The 21,694-nt window shown below is 48.3% G+C and overlaps 1 protein-coding gene across 1 annotated transcript in view; it reads right to left on the bottom strand.

Annotated features, from left to right (window-relative positions):
- MUC2 (mucin 2, oligomeric mucus/gel-forming) overlaps positions 1-21,694 on the bottom strand; it is a 61,058-nt gene that overhangs the window by 11,975 nt on the left and 27,389 nt on the right. The window contains exons 33-48 of the mRNA XM_064714904.1: positions 20,354-20,941; positions 19,481-19,697; positions 18,388-18,543; positions 17,114-17,269; positions 15,873-15,985; positions 14,504-14,725; positions 13,391-13,528; positions 11,910-12,257; positions 10,125-10,712; positions 9,262-9,468; positions 8,167-8,307; positions 6,930-7,067; positions 5,606-5,791; positions 4,471-4,653; positions 3,259-3,438; positions 243-2,212 (exon numbers count right to left, since the gene is read on the bottom strand). Coding sequence (XP_064570974.1) covers positions 243-2,212; positions 3,259-3,438; positions 4,471-4,653; positions 5,606-5,791; positions 6,930-7,067; positions 8,167-8,307; positions 9,262-9,468; positions 10,125-10,712; positions 11,910-12,257; positions 13,391-13,528; positions 14,504-14,725; positions 15,873-15,985; positions 17,114-17,269; positions 18,388-18,543; positions 19,481-19,697; positions 20,354-20,941 — 5,531 coding nt within the window. The remainder of the gene's footprint in view (positions 1-242; positions 2,213-3,258; positions 3,439-4,470; positions 4,654-5,605; positions 5,792-6,929; positions 7,068-8,166; positions 8,308-9,261; positions 9,469-10,124; positions 10,713-11,909; positions 12,258-13,390; positions 13,529-14,503; positions 14,726-15,872; positions 15,986-17,113; positions 17,270-18,387; positions 18,544-19,480; positions 19,698-20,353; positions 20,942-21,694) is intronic.

The following is a 21,694-nucleotide window of genomic DNA, read 5'->3' as shown; positions in this document are numbered from 1 at the left end:
CTGTGATCTAACTCCTTGCAGAAAGCTTTTTAAAAATTATCCTTGAAGAGCTAATTGTAATATGTAAGCTATTAATCCAAATATTGTTGGAAGTCCTGCCGATGCCCAAGAAAATGAAAGAAATAGAACAGACTGACACTTCCTTTCCTATCCAGATTAATGCTTACTCTTTACATTACTAATATTGAAGTTATGTGTCTAGTCTCCATCCAAAACATAATGAAAGTATGAAATCTACTCACCTCATAAGTTTCATTAGGGAAAATAGTACAAGTTTTTTTGGGAGTGGTTGGTGTTAGACCTGTAGTTGACCCATTAACTGGAGGAGTTGCACTGTGTGTAGAACTTCCTGTAGTGGTGACTGCAGTTGATGTTGCAGTAGGCCCAGATGTAGTAGTTGAGACAGGTGGCAGGGTTTTGAAGGTTGTGGAGATGGTGGTTGTAGCATTGATTGTGATAGAACTACTAGAGGTGGTTCCTGAAGTGGTGGTAAAGCTCTCTGTTGGAGTAGTACCAGCGGTAGTGGTTGACACGGGGCTGGTTGATGTAGGTGATGTTGGAGTCGTAACAGTTGCAGAGGTTGTGGTTGGAGTACTTATTTCTGTTCCTGCTGTGGTGGTAGGGGGAGTGGACACTGGGGGTGTGGGGCCTGAAGTGGTGGTCTTGGTGGTTGATCCTGTTCCAGTGAATGGGGTTGTCGATATTGGCGGCTGTGTTGCTGTAGAGCTGCTTGGTCCCGAGGTTGTGGTTGTGCCAGGGCTGGAAGTGGTGGTAGGTAATCCTGTTGGAGGGCTTGACGTCCTGGTGGTAGTGGTCTCCTGGGTAGGAGTTTCTGTTACTGGTGTGGTGCTGGTGGAACTTGAGGGTGTGGGACCTGAAGTGGTGGTCTTGGTGGTTGATCCTGTTCCAGTGAATGGGGTTGTTGATATTGGCGGCTGTGTTGCTGTAGGGCTGCTTGGTCCCGAGGTTGTGGTGGTGCCAGGGCTGGAAGTGGTGGTAGGTAATCCTGTTGGAGGGCTTGACGTCCTGGTGGTAGTGGTCTCATGGGTAGGAGTTTCTGTTACTGGTGTGGTGCTGGTGGAACTTGAGGGTGTGGGACCTGAAGTGGTGGTCTTGGTGGTTGATCCTGTTCCAGTGAATGGGGTTGTTGATATTGGCGGCTGTGTTGCTGTAGGGCTGCTTGGTCCCGAGGTTGTGGTGGTGCCAGGGCTGGAAGTGGTGGTAGGTAATCCTGTTGGAGGGCTTGACGTCCTGCTGGTAGTGGTCTCCTGGGTAGGAGTTTCTGTTACTGGTGTGGTGCTGGTGGAACTTGAGGGTGTGGGACCTGAAGTGGTGGTCTTGGTGGTTGATCCTGTTCCAGTGAATGGGGTTGTCGATATTGGTGGCTGTGTTGCTGTAGGGCTGCTTGGTCCCGAGGTTGTGGTGGTGCCAGGGCTGGAAGTGGTGGTAGGTAATCCTGTTGGAGGGCTTGACGTCCTGCTGGTAGTGGTCTCCTGGGTAGGAGTTTCTGTTACTGGTGTGGTGCTGGTGGAACTTGAGGGTGTGGGACCTGAAGTGGTGGTCTTGGTGGTTGATCCTGTTCCAGTGAATGGGGTTGTCGATATTGGTGGCTGTGTTGCTGTAGGGCTGCTTGGTCCCGAGGTTGTGGTGGTGCCAGGGCTGGAAGTGGTGGTAGGTAATCCTGTTGGAGGGCTTGACGTCCTGCTGGTAGTGGTCTCCTGGGTAGGAGTTTCTGTTACTGGTGTGGTGCTGGTGGAACTTGAGGGTGTGGGGCCTGAAGTGGTGGTCTTGGTGGTTGATCCTGTTCCAGTGAATGGGGTTGTTGATATTGGCGGCTGTGTTGCTGTAGGGCTGCTTGGTCCCGAGGTTGTGGTGGTGCCAGGGCTGGAAGTGGTGGTAGGTAATCCTGTTGGAGGGCTTGACGTCCTGGTGGTAGTGGTCTCCTGGGTAGGAGTTTCTGTTACTAGTGTGGTGCTGGTGGAACTTGAGGGTGTGGGGCCTGAAGTGGTGGTCTTGGTGGTTGATCCTGTTCCAGTGGCTTCAGATGTGGTAGCTGTCACTGGGCTTGTTGACACTGGTGATGTTGACTGTTGACTAGTGGTGCTTGCAATAGACACGGTACTTATTTCTGTCGTTCTTGTTGTTGGCAGTGGGGTAACTGAAGGAGTAACTGGAATGCTTGTTGTTGTCGGCGTCTCTGGTTCAGGTGTCTCTTTAAGATAGGAAGAAAACAGAGTATTTTAAGTTGTGAAATTGCATTTTCTTCCTAATGCCATCTCATTTTCCACTAAGCATACATAATTCATCAAGCCTATTCATAGAGTCTTTAGATAGAAATAAAGCAGAAATTTTTTTATTAATGGTTTTGCATCACTGAGGGATTATTAACAAAATATCCTGCCTCTTGCGTAGGAGACATTGATATAAACACTTTATCAACAATCAGTGTCAGAGGGAACATCTTCCGCAGTGTTAAAACTTTATATTGCATGGAAGAGTCCAGCAGTCCAAGATCCCAGGGGACTCCACTGATCAATGAACTCTGGTTAATACTGTATTGCTGTCATACTATATTCTATGGAAAGACCGTTATTCCCTATGTTGCTTCATGAGGCACATTCATATCACTATTGATTATGGTCAGAGTAATTTGACTCTACAGAAACTGAGCCGTTGGTGGAGTAGTCTGTGTTCCATTTCTAATGCCAATGCCTTTAAGACTTCTCACACACAAGCTATTTTGGGATGCTACAAACCCAAAATACAGTTTTTTGCTTTTTCACATGGCCAGTTTTCATTATGGTTGTTAATGGAAACTCCTTTAAAGTAGTTTTTGATTAGGATGTTAAAAAGTGTTCATGACTCTCACAGACCAGTCTCAGAGCCATCTATTTGTGCTTTCATAACATAAGTGACACATGGTAGAGAGAGAAGCACTGTGTACACAATAAGAGTGCAGCAATAATGCTAGAGGAATTAAGATACACTGGTTCTGCCCAGGCAGCCCACAAGGACGGTCCTTCAATGAAAACTGATTTACATATGGGTGAGAACAGGCAAACTCCTTCATGCCCTTTAACAGAGGCAGATGAACTGGGACAGCAGGGGATATAACATTGCTGCTGAAAGGTTAGCTGGGATGTTTTTGAAATATAATCAACTACATTAGTGCAGAGTTTAGAAACTAAAACACATGTTAAGCTGCCAATAAACCCTGTTTTCTAAAATCAGCAACGAACACGAAACCCTGGAAATTACTTATTGCTTCAGTGGGTGGAGCCGACGGGTTAGGGGTTCTGGTGCTAATATTTTCAGGAGTTGTGGTGGTAGTTGGAACAGTGGTTGTGGTGCTTGGAGGGCTGGTGGTGGTGGTGAGAGTCTCCGGTGTCGAGGGAGAGGTTGTTGATTTTGGCGTGCTCAGTGTGGATGGAGGTGTGCCTGTTAGAAACAGCAGGGACAGAGAAAACAGACAAAGACACAAAGGCATCAGTGGGACTCAATGTCAACTCAACAGAAGCTGCACATGAGGCAGCAGCCACAGAGCTAGAGAGATCAGACAACCCTAGCACCAGTTCTTCCTTTCTGGCCCCCAAAAGTACGATATTTGAAATCCATGCACACACAGGGTAAGGTCCCTTCCCTCTTAGCAAAGACATGGTGCTGGAAGGTGCTTCTTAGAGAGACCAACCAATAGGTAAGAGATGAGGAGGAGCAATGCTTTTGATCTTGCTGGGGCTTTCTATCTCCATGCCATTATCTAGAACACCACACTAAATCCTCAGGTAAGAGCTGAGATGAGAAACTGTGATCAGGGAAGGAAGCATGCCCAGCAGTATGTTCCTGCCTGATTGGCATGTGGTTTTCTCAATGTCACCCTGATAAGTGGCTTCCCAGAATACTAGTGGATCTGATCAGCCAAAGACCACAGTTCTCAGAAAGTCACAGTCTGCAGAATTAAACTCTTTCCAAAAGCATATCCATCCTTCCTACATCTATAACAGCTGTCAAGCATTAGCACTGACAGAGCAAAGGAACAGGAGAGTGGGAAGAAGTCCTACAGAGTTATGTCAAATCAGTGCCTAAAATGTCAGTACTGAAAAACCAAAGCCATGCCACAATTGCACATATGTCCAGTGAGTATGTTCTGGCCAGCTGAGGGATGAGGTCCAGCAGCAAAAAAATGCAAGATTTCCCGTCAGTTCAAGACCTGTGTAAGCTGAGCATCAGTATGAAACCCCTCCTCTGAGCCTTTCTGAGTGAGGGAAGACCAGATCTTTTGCCCAGAACCACAAAACCTTGTTCCTTCTTCAATAGTCAGATGAAAAACAAGTTTTAAGCAACAGCTCTTCCAGGGATGCTCTGCAGTTACACCCATCTGAGATCCACATGAGATGCACAACTTGAGGTGCTCATGTACCTTCAGGGCAACCACAGGAAGGGATCAAGCAACAGCACAGGCCAGAGAAGTACCTGGAGTTGGTGTGGTGGTGGTGTATGTTGGTGTTGGTGAGGATGTGCTTGAAGTAGTTGAGGTGGGTGTTGTTGATCCAGTGGCAGTGGTGGTTGTGCTCAGAGCGCTGGTGGCGGAGGTGGGAGTCTCTGGTGGCAGAGTCGTCGTTGATTTTGGTGTGCTCGTTGTGGAGGAAGGTGGGACTGTTAGAAAAAGCAGGGACAGAGAAAACAAAGGCACGAAGGCATTAACGGGACTCAATGTGAACTCAAGAGTAGCTGCACATGAGGCAGCTGGCAGAGAGCTAGAGAGGTCAGCTTAGCACAGCAATGGTTCCTCATACCAGCCCTGGCTTTCTGGCTGTAGAAAGCAGAATATTTGAAATCAATGCACAGAAAGTATCATGACTCTCCTCTCCTAGCAGAGACTGGGCATAGTGCTGGAAGGTGATTCTCACAAAATCAGAGAGACCTACCAATAGATAGGAGATGAGGAGAGGTAACACTGTGGGTCTGGCTAGGACTTTCTATCTCTGCCTCATTACCTGAACATCTCACTAACTCACAAGGCATGTGATTTTCTCAATGTCACCCTGATAAGTGGTTTCTCAGAGTACTAGTGGATCTGATCAGCCAAAGATGCAGTTCAAAGTAACAGTCTGCAGAATAAAACTGTCCTGAAAGGATGGCAGAGGAATCCTTTTTCCTACATCTATAACCACTGAAACGTTTTTGCACTAACAGGGCAAAGGAATAGAAGAGAGGGAAGAATGTCTACACAATTATCTACAAACAGTGCCTAAAATGCCAGTGCCAAAAAAAAAACCAAAGCCATGCAGTGACTAAATTCTGGCCAGCTGAAGGACAAGGTCCAGAAGCAAAAAAGGCAAGATTTCCCATCAGTTCAGCATCCATGTAAGCTAGGCAGCAGCAGGAAATTTTCAATAGTAGGCTCTGTGTCAGGGAAGCCAAGACATTTTCTCCAGAATGACAAAACCTTTTTCCTTCTTAAACAGTCAGATGAAAGGCAAGTTTTAAGCAATGGCAGTTCCCATGTTGCCCTGAAGTTACACTAATCCCGGTGTAACTTTGAGGTGCTCATGTAACTTCAGGGCAACAGGACAGGAGCAACCAACAGCACAGTCCAGAGAAGTACCTGGAGTTGGTGTGGTGGTGGTATATGTTGGTGTTGGTGAGGATGTGCTTGAAGTAGTTGAGGTGGGCTTTGTTGATCCAGTAGTAGTGGTGGTTGTTGTCGGGGTGCTGATGGTGGTGGTGAGAGTCTCTGGTGACGTAGGAGAGGTTGTCGATTGTGGTGTGCTCGGTGTGGGTGGAGATGGGGCTGTTAGAAAGAACAGGGACAGAGAAAACAGACAAAGGTACAGAGGCATGAGTGAGACTCAATAGGAACTGAACAGAAGCTGTGCATGAGGCAGCCGCCACAGAGCTAGAGAGGTCAGCCCACCCTTGGCACAGTAATGATCCCCAGAACCAGCGCTTCCTTTCTGGCCATAGAAAGGAAGAATCATTGACATCCATGCACAGAGAGGGTCATAGCCCTCCTTTCCTAGTGAAGAGATTAGAGATGGTGCTGGAAGGTCCTTCTCACAAAATCAGACAGACCAATCAATAGGTAAGAGATGAGGAGGAGTAATGCTTTGTATCCGACTGGGGCTTTCTATCCCTGCCTCATTATCTGAACACCTTGCTAAATCCTGGTGTAAGAGCTGAAAGGGGAAGCTGTAATCAGGGATGGAAGCATGCACATGATTGGCATGTGATTTCTTCTGTGTTCCAATGTCAGTCTGATGCAGGGTTTCCCTGAGCACTAGTGGATCTCATCAGAGATAGCATCACCCAAAAAATTACAGTTCATAACAAGAGGCAATCTGCAAAGTTCCCAAAAAGACTGGCAGGAGAACGATTCCTTCTTATATGTTTAACAGCTGAAAACAACTAACACACACTGGGCATAGGGGGAAGAGGAAAGGAGGAAAGTCTACAAAACTGAGCCCAAACACAGCCTGAAATGCACTTCCACAAGACCAAGTCCCACTCCAATTGCACTCCACAGGTCCAGTGACTACATTCTGGCCAGCTGAAAGACATGGTCCAACAGCTGCAAAAGCAATGTTACCCATTGGTTCAGCATCTGTCTAAGCTGGGCACCAACATGAAATACCATCTTGAAGCACTGTTGAGTCAGGAAAGACAAGACTTTCCCCCAAGAACCCCTAAATCCTTGTTCCTTATGAAATAGCCAGCCCAAGCGCAAGATTTGGCCACAGGACTTTTCCCAGGACTCTCAGAAGTTACACCCATCCCTGATCCCATCTAGAGCCACATATGGAGGTGCTTCATGGACTTTCACTACTCCCACAGCAAGGCCAGACATGACAACAGAACCAGAGAATTTTTTGTTGATTCTGTTCCCGGGGGAAGAGGGGTTTTGGTGAGAATTATTGGTTTTGTGAACATACTTTGAGGAGTTGAGATGGTTGTTGTTGATCCAGGACCAGTGGTTGTGGTTGGAGGGCTGGTGGTGGTGGTGGGAGTCTCAGTTGGCGAGGTAGTGGTTGTCGATTTTGGCGTGCTCAGTGTGGATGTGCTTTCTGTGCCTGTTAGGAACAGCAGGGGCAGAGAAAACAGACAATGGCACAAAGGCATGAGTGGGACCAAATGTGAACTCAACAGAAGCTGCACATGAGGCAGCTGCCAGAGACCTAGAGAGGTCAGCCCACCCTTAGCACAGCAAAGGTGCCTAGTACCAGCCCTTCTTTTCTTAGCCCAGAAAGAAAACTCATTGACATCCATGTAAAGAGATAGTCATGGTCCTCCTTTCCCAGTGAAGAGACTGGGGATGGTGCTGGAAGGTGCTTCTCACAAAATTAGAGAGACCTACCAGTAGTTAAGAGATGAGGAGGAGTAATGCTCTGGATCTGCCTGGGGCTTTCTATCTCTGCCTCATTACCTAAATACCTCACTAACTCATAGAGTAAAAACTCAGGGGAATCTGTGCTCCAGAAATGGATCATGCAGCAGAACACATTTTAGTCATGTTATCTTCCCAACGTCACCCTGATAAAGGACATCACAGAGTACTTGTGGATCTGATTAGCCAAAGACCACAGCTCACCACAAGAGGTAGCATGTAGCCAAAAGCATGGCAGAGGAATCCTTCCTTCCTACTTCTACAACCAAAGATTACCACAGACATGGCCAAGAAGGAGAAGTGAGGGAAAAAGTTTATACAGCTGAGCCTAAAACAGTGCCTAAATGCCAGTGCCAAGAACAAAATTTACTGTCCAACTGCACATCATGAGTTCCATTACTATATTCTGCCCAGCTGAAGGACATGGTCCAGCAGCTGCAAAAGCAACATTTTCCATCTCAGCATGTGTCTTAGCTGGGCAGGAAAACGAAATACCTCCTCAGGGCACTGTTGCATCAAGAAAGACAAGAACTTCTTCCTGGGAGCCTGCATCCTCATCAGTTTTGAAAGAGCCCAAATTAACTTTGGGCACATCTCATTGCCTGTTATGCCCAAAAGTTACACACATCCTTGATCCCACACAGAGCCACAAATGGATGTACTCACAGACCCTCATTACTGACACAGCCAGGCCAGAAATGACAACAGAACCAGAGAATTATTTGTTGGTCCTGAGGTTAGATGCAGAGGGGTTTTTATGGGAATTACTAGCATTGGGAACATACTTTGAGGAGTTGAGATGGTTGTTGTTGATCCAGGAACAGTGGTTGTGGTCCTTGGAGGGCTGGTGGTGGTGGTGGTGGGAGTCTCCGGTGGCAAGGTAGTGGTTGTTGATTTTGGTGTGCTCAGTGTGGATGGAGGTGTGCCTGTTAGAAACAGCAGGGACAGAGAAAACAGACAAAGGCACAAAGGCATCAGTGGGACTCAATGTCAACTCAACAGAAGCTGCACATGAGGCAGCAGCCACAGAGCTAGAGAGGTCAGCCCACCCTTAGTACAGCTAAGATCCCTAGCATGAGACCTTCCTTTCTGGCCCCCCCCCCCTCTTGAAATGTGTGCATACACAGGGTCATACCCCTCCTCTCCTAATAAAGAGAATGGGGATGGTGCTGGAATGTGCTTTGCACAAAATCAGAAAGACCTACTACCAGGTAAGGAGATGAAAAGGAGCAAGCTTTTGATTGTGCTGGGGCTTTCTATCTCTGCCTCATTATCTAGAACACCACAGTAAATCCTCGGGAAAGAGCTGAGATGGGAAGCTGTGGTCAGGGAAGGAACCATGCACAGGAATATGTTCCTGGCTAATTGGCATGTGGTTTTCTGCTGACAGGAGTTCCCAGAGTACTAGTGAATTTGGTCAGGCAAAGACCACAGTTCACAGAAAGTCACAGTCTGCAGAGTGAAACTGTTTCCAAAAGCAGGGCAGAAGAATGATTCCTTCCTCCATCTATAATAGCTGAGAAGCATTAGTATTGACATGGGAAAGGAGCAGGAGAGAAGGAATACAGACCACAGATCGGTGCCTAAAGAGAGCTTGAAATGCAAGTGTTACAAAATCAAGCCGCACTCCATCACACTCCATGTGTATAGGGATGCCACTCTGGCCAGCTGAAAGACAAAGTCCAACAGCAGCAAAAGCTACTAAGTTCTTGTTCCATCTGAAACAGACTGAAGGGCTAGCTCTGGGCAAAGGCTGTTTCAGGGGCTGCCCAGAAGTCAATTCATTCATAATACCACACAGAGGCAAAAAAGTAGGTGTTCACAGACCCTCAGTTGTCTCAAAGGTAAAGAACATATGATACTACAAAACTTAAAAGCACCTGGAGTTGATAAGGAGGTGGTGTATGTTGGTGGTGGTGAAGATGTGCTTGAAGTAGTTGAGGTGGGTGTTGGTGATCCAATAAGAGTGGTTGTTGTTGCTGGGGTGCTGGTGCTGGGGGTGGTGGTGGTGCTGCTGGAAGTCTCTGGGGACGTGGTGGGCAATTCTTCTGTAGGGGATGCTGTGCTTGGTGTAGATGGAGGTGTGCCTGTTAGAAACAGCAGGGACAGAGAAAACAGACAAAGAAAAAAAGGCATCAGTGGGAGTCAATGTGAACTCAACAGAAGCTGCACATCAGGCGGCAACCACAAACATAGAGAACGCAGCCCACCCTTAGAACAACAAAGGTCTCCAGAGCCACCCCTCCCTTTCTGGCCATAAAAAGTACAATCCTTGACATCCATGCACACACAGGATGGGACACAGTCCTCCTTGCCTAGTGAAGATACTGCGGATAGTGCTGGAAGGCACATCTCACAAAATCAGAGAGATCTACTGATAGGGAAGAGAGGAGGAAGAGTAATGCTTTTCATCTGCTGGGGACTTTCTATCTCTCCCTCATTACCTGAACACCTCACTAACTCATGGAGTAAGAGCTGAGATGGGAATCTGTGGTCACAGAAGGATGTTTGCACAGTAACAAGAGGATCAAGATCTCTACAGGAAAGGAGGACATAGAGCCCTGTATTCTTACTCCTTCTGAAACAACTAGCCCAAGGACCACCTTTGGGCAAAGGCCATTTCAGGGGATACACAACAATTAGTTCAATCTCAGATCCCAGAGAGAGGCACAAATGGAGGGGCTCACAGACCTCCAGTTCCCCACAGCAAGGAAACACATGAGAACACAGATCAGAGAAGTACCTGGAGTTGGTGAGGTGGTTGTGGTGTAGGTTGGTGTGGGCGTGGATGTGCTTGAAGTAGTTGAAACGGGTGTTGTTGAGACAGGAGCAGTTCTTGTTGTCTCTGAGGTGCTGCCACTAGTGGTGGTGCTGCTGGGGGGCACACTGGTGGTGGTGGTGGTGGTAGTCTCCACTGATGTTGGAGTGGTGGTTGATATTGGAGGGGACACACTGCTCGTTGTGGTGGAAGCTGTGGAAGTTGTGGTGCTCGTGGTGCTTGGAGTTGGAAGACACTCTGGTTTGTTGGGGGTGCAGCAGACACTGATCTCATAGTTGAGGCAGACTGGCATCGGTATTATACCTCCTATCTGCTGATCTTTATTGTTACAAATGAGCCCTACGTTAACATTACATTCCACTTTCTGCCCTAAATCTGCAATGGAAATGCTAGGGAATTTCTGTGCTCGACATGAAATATTCTCAACTTTTGCACACTCCCAGGAGGGGTATTTCTTCCAAATGTTCTCAAAGGTTTCGTAGTCACCACCATTCCTGTCAGAACCATCTGGGTAAGTCACATCAATCCAGTCTGTCCAGATGCACTCACACGCTGAGGAGACAACAAGACAGACAGTCAGAAACAGACAGGAGAGAGACAACAATGCAGGGCACCAGCTCACACACAGGTGGTGCCCTGGGCATCCCTTGCACTCAGCGGTGCCCCTCAGGCTGCTACTGCACTCAGCCAACACTGGCCATAAGAAAGCTCAGTGATCTGGCCAGGCCTCTCCTTCCTGGCCCTAAAAACCACTCCTGGCCCAAATCAGGACACAGGCACTCATGAGTTATGTGTGTGTGCCCCAGCTGTGGGGCACACTGCTTTGTATGGACTCTCATCTGCAAAAAACCACACACCTAAGGCCCATACAGGAGGCAGAGTGTGGGACTAAGCAGAGACTCCTGTCACTCTCTCAGCTTCTTGGGCCATGCACACCACCTCAATATCTCATGGAGAAACCAACCACTGGGAAAGCATCTGACGAACGACAGGGAAAGAGGGAAACCAGGCACAAGACACGCGCTGCTGACAAAGCCTCAGCTGCTTCCCAGTGCTTTCCAGCACCTCTCAGCAGCACACAGATTGCTGGAGACAAGCACCAACAGGAACGCTGGTAGAATCCAGCTGCCCAGAGCCTGGGTCTGTCAAAAGTGGCAATCTGAGCTCTGAAACCAATCCCCAAACTCTGCCAGCTAAAGCCGTGGAAGAACCCTACAGCCCAAACAGCTGGAAAGTCACAGCAATGGCCGCAGAAACACAACAGCAGAGAAAGGGAAGTAGGTCTGCACAGCTGTGCCCAAACAGAGCCTGAAATGCCACTGCCACAAACTTTAGCTCCACTCCAACTGCATACCTTGGGTCCAGTGACTACATTCTGGACAGCTGAAGGACAAGGTCCAATGGCAGCAAAAACAACATTCCCATCACTTCAGTATCTGTCTAATCTGGGCACAACTATGAAATACCTCCTTGGAGCACTGTTGAGGCAGGGAAGACAAGACCTTCTCCCAGGGTCCCCTAAATCCTTGTTCCTTTCAAACAGCCAGAACAAGGGCCAGGTTTAGCCACAGGCTGCCCAGAAATTACACCCATCCCTTATCCCTTCCAGAGCCACATATGGAGGTACTCATGGATCTTCCCTACTCCCATAGCAAGGCCAGAAACAACAACAGAGCCAGAGAATTATTTGTGGTACTGTAGTTGGAGGCACAGGGCTTTTGGCGGGAATTTTTTGGCTTTGGAACATACGTTCAGGAGTTTGGATGGTTGGTGTAACAGTTGTTGTTGTTGTCGTCGGTGCACTGCTGGTGGTGGTGCTGCTGCTGGTGCTGGTGCTGGTGGTGGTCGTGGTGCTGCTGAGGGTCTCCGTTGACGTGGAAGTGGTTGTCCATTCCCATATGGGTGTAGGTGTGCTTGAAGTAGTTGAGAAGGTTGTTGATGAGCCAGTAACAGTTGTTGTTGTTGTCTTGTGGGTGCTGATGCTGGTGGTGCTGCTGGGGGGCATCGTGGTGCTGGAAGTGATGTTGGGAGTTTCAGATGCTGTTGGAGTGGGAGTACTTGGCGTTTCTGGTGGGCTCGGTGTCTTCGTAGGTGGGGCTGTTAGAAACAGCAGAGACGGAGAAAAGAGACAAAGGCACAAAGGCATCAGTGGGACTCAACAGAAACTCAACAGAAGCTGCACATGAGGCAGCGGGCACAGAGCTAGAGAGGTCAGCCCACCCTTAGCACATCAAAGGTCCCCAGAACCAGCGCTTCCTTTCATGCCATAGAAAGCCGAATCCTTGACAACCATGCACAGAGAGCAGCATGGCCCTCCTTTCCTAGTGAACAGATTAGAGATGGTGCTGGAAGGTGCTTCTCACAAAATCAGAAAGACCCACCAATAGGTGAGGAGGAGCAATGCTTTCAAACTTGCTGGAGCTTTCTATCTCTGCCTCATTACTGGAACACCTCACTAATTCATGGAATAGGAGATAAGAGGGGAAGCTGGGAAGGAAAGCATGCCCAGGAGTATATTTGTGCCTGATTGGCAAGTGATTCCCCCTGTATTTCAATGTCGGCCTGATGCAGGGCTTCCTAGGGCACTTAGTGGATCTCACCAGGTGAGGTGATAGCCAAAGACCAAAAGCTCACGGCAAGAGGCAGTATGCTGAGTGAAACTGCCCCCTCAAAGGCTGGCAGGAAAATCATTCCTTCTTACATGTTTAACAGCTGAAAACAACTAACATTGAGAAGGCATAGGAGGAAGAGAAATGGCTGAGCCCAAACACAGCCTGAAATGCACTTCCACAAGACCAAGTCCCACTCCAATTGCACTCCACAGGTCCAGTGACTACATTCTGGCCAGCTGAAAGACATGGTCCAACAGCTGCAAAAGCAATGTTACCCATTGGTTCAGCATCTGTCTAAGCTGGGCACCAACATGAAATACCATCTTGAAGCACTGTTGAGTCAGGAAAGACAAGACTTTCCCCCAAGAACCCCTAAATCCTTGTTCCTTATGAAATAGCCAGCCCAAGCGCAAGATTTGGCCACAGGACTTTTCCCAGGACTCTCAGAAGTTACACCCATCCCTGATCCCATCTAGAGCCACATATGGAGGTGCTTCATGGACTTTCACTACTCCCACAGCAAGGCCAGACATGACAACAGAACCAGAGAATTTTTTGTTGATTCTGTTCCCGGGGGAAGAGGGGTTTTGGTGAGAATTATTGGTTTTGTGAACATACTTTGAGGAGTTGAGATGGTTGTTGTTGATCCAGGACCAGTGGTTGTGGTTGGAGGGCTGGTGGTGGTGGTGGGAGTCTCAGTTGGCGAGGTAGTGGTTGTTGATTTTGGCGTGCTCAGTGTGGATGTGCTTTCTGTGCCTGTTAGGAACAGCAGGGGCAGAGAAAACAGACAATGGCACAAAGGCATGAGTGGGACCCAATGTGAACTCAACAGAAGCTGTGCCTGAGGCAGCTGTGCTGGGGGAGGTTTAGGTTGAATGTCAGGACAAATTTCTCCAGAGAACAAATGTTTAGACACTGCAAAGGACTGCCCAAGGAGGAGGCAGAGCCACAGTGTCTGTTGGCTTTTAAGAAAAAAGTGGATGTGGCATTTAGTGCCATCGTCTAGGTGACATTGTGGTGTTCAGGCAAAGGTTGGACATGATGACCTCAGAGATCTTTTCCAACCTAACCGTCTCTGTGAATATATTCCTGCCTGATCATCATGTGATATCCCTGTGGGGCTATGAAGGCCTGATGAATGACTTCCCTGGGCTCTAGTGAATCTCATCAAAGCCCACAGTCCACAGCAAGGGGCAGTCTGCAGAGAGAAACTGTTCCCAAAACTCTGGCAGGGGAATCCTTCCTTCCAACATCTCTTACAACTGACAACTGTTAGCACTGACAGAACAAAGAAGAAAGTAAAAGGGAAAAAACTTGGCACAGCTGTGCCCAAACAGAGCCTGATATGCCACTGCCACTAGATGAAGCCCTACTCCAACTGAATTCCATGGATCCAGTGATTCCATTCTGGTTAGCAGAAGGATGGCGCAAAAACAGCAAGAGCAACATTTCTCATAAGTTTAACATATCACTAAGATGTTTCACCAGAGTGAAACAACACCTTAGAGCCCTGTTGAGTCAGGGAAGCCAAGACAAACTTCTAATGACCCCTGAATTCTTGTTCCTTATGAAACACTGAGCCCAAACCCCCAGGTCTGGAACAGTCCATTTCCTGGAATACCTGGGAGTTATACCCATCCCTGATCCCATAAAAGGACAGAAAGAGGTGCTTAGGAACCTTCAATACTCCAACAGCAGGGGAACATGTGAGAGCACAAAACGCAGAAGTACCTGGAATTGATGTGGTGCTGGTGTATGTTGGTGTGGGTGTGGATGTGCCTGGAGTAGTTGAGGTGGGTGTTGGTGATACAGTAACAGTTGTTGTGCTCGGCGTGCTGATGCTGGTGGTGCTGCTGGGGGGCATCGTGGTACTGGCCGTGGTGGTGGTGAGAGTCTCCGGTGTCGAGGGAGAGGCTGTCGATTGTGGTGTGCTTGGTGTGGGTGGAGGTGTGCCTGTTAGAAACAGCAGGGACAGAGAAAACACACAAAGAAACAAAGGCATCAGTGGGACTCAATGTCAACTCAACAGAAGCTGCACATCAACCACAGACAGCAGCCACGAACATAGACAGGTCAGTCCACCCTTAGAACAACAGAGAACCCCAGAACCAGCCCTCTGGTTTTGGCCCCAGAAAGCTGAATCCTTGACGTCCATCCAGGTCCTCCTCCCCAAGCTAGGAGACTGGGAATGCTGCTGGAAGATGCTTCTTACAACGTCAGAGTGCACTACCCATAGGTAAGAAATGAGGAGCAGTAATGCTTTCAAACTTGCTGGAGCTTTCTAGCTCTGCCTCATTACCTGAACAGCTCGCTAAACACTGGAGCAAGACCTGAGATGGGAACGTGTGGTAAGGGAAGGAAGCATGCACAGGAATATCTTGCTGCCCGTTTGTCATGTGATTTCCCAGTGTCAGCCTGATAAAGGGCTCCCCAGTGTACTAGTGGATCTGATCAGCCAAAGACCACAGCTCACAGCAAAGGGTAGTATGCAGACTGAAACTGTTCCAAAAGCTGGCAGAAGAATCCTTCCTTCTTACACCTAGAGTAGTGAACACCATTAACAGTAAAATGGTAAGGGAGGAGCAGAAAGATGGGAACTATACACAGCTGTGCCAAATAGAGCCTGAAATGCAAGTGTCACAACACCAAGTCCTACTGCAATTGCACTCCATGTGCCCGGTGACTACATTTTGGCCAGCTGAAGGATTAGGACCAACAGGGTAAAAACAAGGTTTCCATCACTTCGAATCTGTACAAGATGACGCACCAGGATGAAATACCCCTGGGAACCTGTTGAGTCAGGGAAGTCAAAACCATGCCAGGACCCCTAAATGATTGTTCCTTCTGAAGCAGCCAGACAAAAGCCGGCTTGGCACATGACATTTGCTAGGATGCCCAGAAGTTATACCCATCCCCAATCTATCCAGAGTCACAAATGGAGGTTACTCTCAGACCTTCATACTCCCAGTATAAGGTCAGAAATACAGAACAACCAGATAATTATTTGTTGGTTGTGCAGTTAGATGCAGAGGAATTTGGTGCGAATGACTACTGCTGGGAACATACTTCCAGACTTGTGTGGTCATTGAAGACCAGTAACGTGGTGTTCTTGTTGTGTGTGGTTGTGGTTGGGGGCTGTGGTGGTGGTGAGAGTCTCCGGTGTCGAGGGAGAGGTTGTCGATTGTGGTGTGCTTGGTGTGGGTGGAGGTGTGCCTGTTAGAAACAGCAGGGACAGAGAAAACAAAGAAACAAAGGCATCAGTGGGACTCAATGTCAACTCAACAGAAGCTGCACATCAACCACAGACAGCAGCCACGAACATAGACAGGTCAGTCCACCCTTAGAACAACAGAGAACCCCAGAACCAGCCCTCTGGTTTTGGCCCCAGAAAGCTGAATCCTTGACGTCCATCCAGGTCCTCCTCCCCAAGCTAGGAGACTGGGAATGCTGCTGGAAGATGCTTCTTACAACGTCAGAGTGCACTACCCATAGGTAAGAAATGAGGAGCAGTAATGCTTTCAAACTTGCTGGAGCTTTCTAGCTCTGCCTCATTACCTGAACAGCTCGCTAAACACTGGAGCAAGACCTGAGATGGGAACGTGTGGTAAGGGAAGGAAGCATGCACAGGAATATCTTGCTGCCCGTTTGTCATGTGATTTCCCAGTGTCAGCCTGATAAAGGGCTCCCCAGTGTACTAGTGGATCTGATCAGCCAAAGACCACAGCTCACAGCAAAGGGTAGTATGCAGACTGAAACTGTTCCCAAAAGCCTGGCAGAAGAATCCTTCCTTCTTACACCTAGAGTAGCTGAACACCATTAACAGTAAAATGGTAAGGGAGGAGCAGAAAGATGGGAAACTATACACAGCTGTGCCCAAATAGAGCCTGAAATGCAAGTGTCACAACACCAAGTCCCACTGCAATTGCACTCCATGTGCCCGGTGACTACATTTTGGCCAGCTGAAGGATTAGGACCAACAGGGGTAAAAACAAGGTTTCCATCACTTCAGAATCTGTACAAGATGACGCACCAGGATGAAATACCTCCTGGGAACACTGTTGAGTCAGGGAAGTCAAAACCATCTGCCCAGGACCCCTAAATGATTGTTCCTTCTGAAGCAGCCAGAACAAAAGGCCGGCTTTGGGCACATGACATTTGCTAGGATGCCCAGAAGTTATACCCATCCCCAATCCTATCCAGAGTCACAAATGGAGGTTACTCTCAGACCTTCAGTACTCCCAGTATAAGGTCAGAAATAACAGAACAACCAGATAATTATTTGTTGGTTGTGCAGTTAGATGCAGAGGAATTTGGTGCGAATGACTACTGCTGGGAACATACTTCCAGGACTTGATGTGGTCATTGAAGATCCAGTAACCGTTGGTGTTCTTGTTGTGGTTGTGGTTGTGGTTGGAGGGCTGGTGGTGGTGGTGAGAGTCTCCGGTGTCGAGGGAGAGGTTGTCGATTGTGGTGTGCTTGGTGTGGGTGGAGGTGTGCCTGTTAGAAACAGCAGGGACAGAGAAAACAAAGAAACAAAGGCATCAGTGGGACTCAATGTCAACTCAACAGAAGCTGCACATCAACCACAGACAGCAGCCACGAACATAGACAGGTCAGTCCACCCTTAGAACAACAGAGAACCCCAGAACCAGCCCTCTGGTTTTGGCCCCAGAAAGCTGAATCCTTGACGTCCATCCAGGTCCTCCTCCCCAAGCTAGGAGACTGGGAATGCTGCTGGAAGATGCTTCTTACAACGTCAGAGTGCACTACCCATAGGTAAGAAATGAGGAGCAGTAATGCTTTCAAACTTGCTGGAGCTTTCTAGCTCTGCCTCATTACCTGAACAGCTCGCTAAACACTGGAGCAAGACCTGAGATGGGAACGTGTGGTAAGGGAAGGAAGCATGCACAGGAATATCTTGCTGCCCATTTGTCATGTGATTTCCAGTGTCAGCCTGATAAAGGGCTCCCCAGTGTACTAGTGGATCTGATCAGCCAAAGACCACAGCTCACAGCAAAGGTAGTATGCAGACTGAAACTGTTCCCAAAAGCCTGGCAAAGAATCCTTCCTTCTTACACCTAGAGTAGCTGAACACCATTAACAGTAAAATGGTAAGGGAGGAGCAGAAAGATGGAAACTATACACAGCTGTGCCCAAATAGAGCCTGAAATGCAAGTGTCACAATACCAAGTCCACTGCAATTGCACTCCATGTGCCCGGTGACTACATTTGGCCAGCTGAAGGATTAGGACCAACAGGGTAAAAACAAGGTTTCCATCACTTCGAATCTGTACAAGATGACGCACCAGGATGAAATACCTCCAGGAACACTGTTGAGTCAGGGAAGTCAAAACCATCTGCCAGGACCCCTAAATGATTGTTCCTTCTGAAGCAGCCAGAACAAAAGGCCGGCTTTGGGCACATGACATTTGCTAGGATGCCCAGAAGTTATACCCATCCCCAATCCTATCCAGAGTCACAAATGGAGGTTACTCTCAGACCTTCAGTACTCCCAGTATAAGGTCAGAAATAACAGAACAACCAGATAATTATTTGTTGGTTGTGCAGTTAGATGCAGAGGAATTTGGTGCGAATGACTACTGCTGGGAACATACTTCCAGGACTTGATGTGGTCATTGAAGATCCAGTAACCGTTGGTGTTCTTGCTGTGGTTGTGGTTGTGGTTGGAGGGCTGGTGGTGGTGGTGAGAGTCTCCGGTGTCGAGGGAGAGGTTGTCGATTGTGGTGTGCTTGGTGTGGGTGGAGGTGTGCCTGTTAGAAACAGCAGGGACAGAGAAAACAAAGACACAAAGGCATCAGTGGGACTCAATGTCAACTCAACAGAAGCTGCACATGAGGCAGCAGCCACAGAGCTAGAGAGGTCAGCCCACCCTTAGTACAGCTAAGATCCCTAGCATGAGACCTTCCTTTCTGGCCCCCTCTCTTGAAATTTGTGCATACACAGGGTCATACCCCTCCTCTCCTAATATAGAGATTGGGGATGGTGCTGGAATGTGCTTTGCACAAAAATCAGAAAGACCTACTAACAGGTAAGGAGATGAAAAGGAGCAAGCTTTTGATTGTGCTGGGGCTTTCTATCTCTGCCTCATTATCTAGAACACCACAGTATATCCTCGGGAAAGAGCTGAGATGGGAAGCTGTGGTCAGGGAAGGAACCATGCACAGGAATATGTTCCTGGCTAATTGGCATGTGGTTTTCTGCTGACAGGAGTTCCCAGAGTACTAGTGAATTTGGTCAGGCAAAGACCACAGTTCACAGAAAGTCACAGTCTGCAGAGTGAAACTGTTTCCAAAAGCATGGCAGAAGAATGATTCCTTCCTCCATCTATAATAGCTGAGAAGCATTAGTATTGACATGGGAAAGGAGCAGGAGAGAAGGAATACAGACCACAGATCGGTGCCTAAAGAGAGCTTGAAATGCAAGTGTTACAAAATCAAGCCGCACTCCATCACACTCCATGTGTATAGGGATGCCACTCTGGCCAGCTGAAAGACAAAGTCCAACAGCAGCAAAAGCTACTAAGTTCTTGTTCCATCTGAAACAGACTGAAGGGCTAGCTCTGGGCAAAGGCTGTTTCAGGGGCTGCCCAGAAGTCAATTCATTCATAATACCACACAGAGGCAAAAAAGTAGGTGTTCACAGACCCTCAGTTGTCTCAAAGGTAAAGAACATATGATACTACAAAACTTAAAAGCACCTGGAGTTGATAAGGAGGTGGTGTATGTTGGTGGTGGTGAAGATGTGCTTGAAGTAGTTGAGGTGGGTGTTGGTGATCCAATAAGAGTGGTTGTTGTTGCTGGGGTGCTGGTGCTGGGGGTGGTGGTGGTGCTGCTGGAAGTCTCTGGGGACGTGGTGGGCAATTCTTCTGTAGGGGATGCTGTGCTTGGTGTAGATGGAGGTGTGCCTGTTAGAAACAGCAGGGACAGAGAAAACAGACAAAGAAAAAAAGGCATCAGTGGGAGTCAATGTGAACTCAACAGAAGCTGCACATCAGGCGGCAACCACAAACATAGAGAACGCAGCCCACCCTTAGAACAACAAAGGTCTCCAGAGCCACCCCTCCCTTTCTGGCCATAAAAAGTACAATCCTTGACATCCATGCACACACAGGATGGGACACAGTCCTCCTTGCCTAGTGAAGATACTGCGGATAGTGCTGGAAGGCACATCTCACAAAATCAGAGAGATCTACTGATAGGGAAGAGAGGAGGAAGAGTAATGCTTTTCATCTGCTGGGGACTTTCTATCTCTCCCTCATTACCTGAACACCTCACTAACTCATGGAGTAAGAGCTGAGATGGGAATCTGTGGTCACAGAAGGATGTTTGCACAGTAACAAGAGGATCAAGATCTCTACAGGAAAGGAGGACATAGAGCCCTGTATTCTTACTCCTTCTGAAACAACTAGCCCAAGGACCACCTTTGGGCAAAGGCCATTTCAGGGGATACACAACAATTAGTTCAATCTCAGATCCCAGAGAGAGGCACAAATGGAGGGGCTCACAGACCTCCAGTTCCCCACAGCAAGGAAACACATGAGAACACAGATCAGAGAAGTACCTGGAGTTGGTGAGGTGGTTGTGGTGTAGGTTGGTGTGGGCGTGGATGTGCTTGAAGTAGTTGAAACGGGTGTTGTTGAGACAGGAGCAGTTCTTGTTGTCTCTGAGGTGCTGCCACTAGTGGTGGTGCTGCTGGGGGGCACACTGGTGGTGGTGGTGGTGGTAGTCTCCACTGATGTTGGAGTGGTGGTTGATATTGGAGGGGACACACTGCTCGTTGTGGTGGAAGCTGTGGAAGTTGTGGTGCTCGTGGTGCTTGGAGTTGGAAGACACTCTGGTTTGTTGGGGGTGCAGCAGACACTGATCTCATAGTTGAGGCAGACTGGCATCGGTATTATACCTCCTATCTGCTGATCTTTATTGTTACAAATGAGCCCTACGTTAACATTACATTCCACTTTCTGCCCTAAATCTGCAATGGAAATGCTAGGGAATTTCTGTGCTCGACATGAAATATTCTCAACTTTTGCACACTCCCAGGAGGGGTATTTCTTCCAAATGTTCTCAAAGGTTTCGTAGTCACCACCATTCCTGTCAGAACCATCTGGGTAAGTCACATCAATCCAGTCTGTCCAGATGCACTCACACGCTGAGGAGACAACAAGACAGACAGTCAGAAACAGACAGGAGAGAGACAACAATGCAGGGCACCAGCTCACACACAGGTGGTGCCCTGGGCATCCCTTGCACTCAGCGGTGCCCCTCAGGCTGCTACTGCACTCAGCCAACACTGGCCATAAGAAAGCTCAGTGATCTGGCCAGGCCTCTCCTTCCTGGCCCTAAAAACCACTCCTGGCCCAAATCAGGACACAGGCACTCATGAGTTATGTGTGTGTGCCCCAGCTGTGGGGCACACTGCTTTGTATGGACTCTCATCTGCAAAAAACCACACACCTAAGGCCCATACAGGAGGCAGAGTGTGGGACTAAGCAGAGACTCCTGTCACTCTCTCAGCTTCTTGGGCCATGCACACCACCTCAATATCTCATGGAGAAACCAACCACTGGGAAAGCATCTGACGAACGACAGGGAAAGAGGGAAACCAGGCACAAGACACGCGCTGCTGACAAAGCCTCAGCTGCTTCCCAGTGCTTTCCAGCACCTCTCAGCAGCACACAGATTGCTGGAGACAAGCACCAACAGGAACGCTGGTAGAATCCAGCTGCCCAGAGCCTGGGTCTGTCAAAAGTGGCAATCTGAGCTCTGAAACCAATCCCCAAACTCTGCCAGCTAAAGCCATGGAAGAACCCTACAGCCCAAACAGCTGGAAAGTCACAGCAATGGCCGCAGAAACACAACAGCAGAGAAAGGGAAGTAGGTCTGCACAGCTGTGCCCAAACAG

The sequence above is a fragment of the Zonotrichia leucophrys genome, chromosome 5 (genome assembly GCF_028769735.1).
Source record: "Zonotrichia leucophrys gambelii isolate GWCS_2022_RI chromosome 5, RI_Zleu_2.0, whole genome shotgun sequence".
Classification (NCBI taxonomy): domain Eukaryota; kingdom Metazoa; phylum Chordata; class Aves; order Passeriformes; family Passerellidae; genus Zonotrichia; species Zonotrichia leucophrys.
This window is presented reverse-complemented; position numbering and strand designations above follow the sequence as displayed.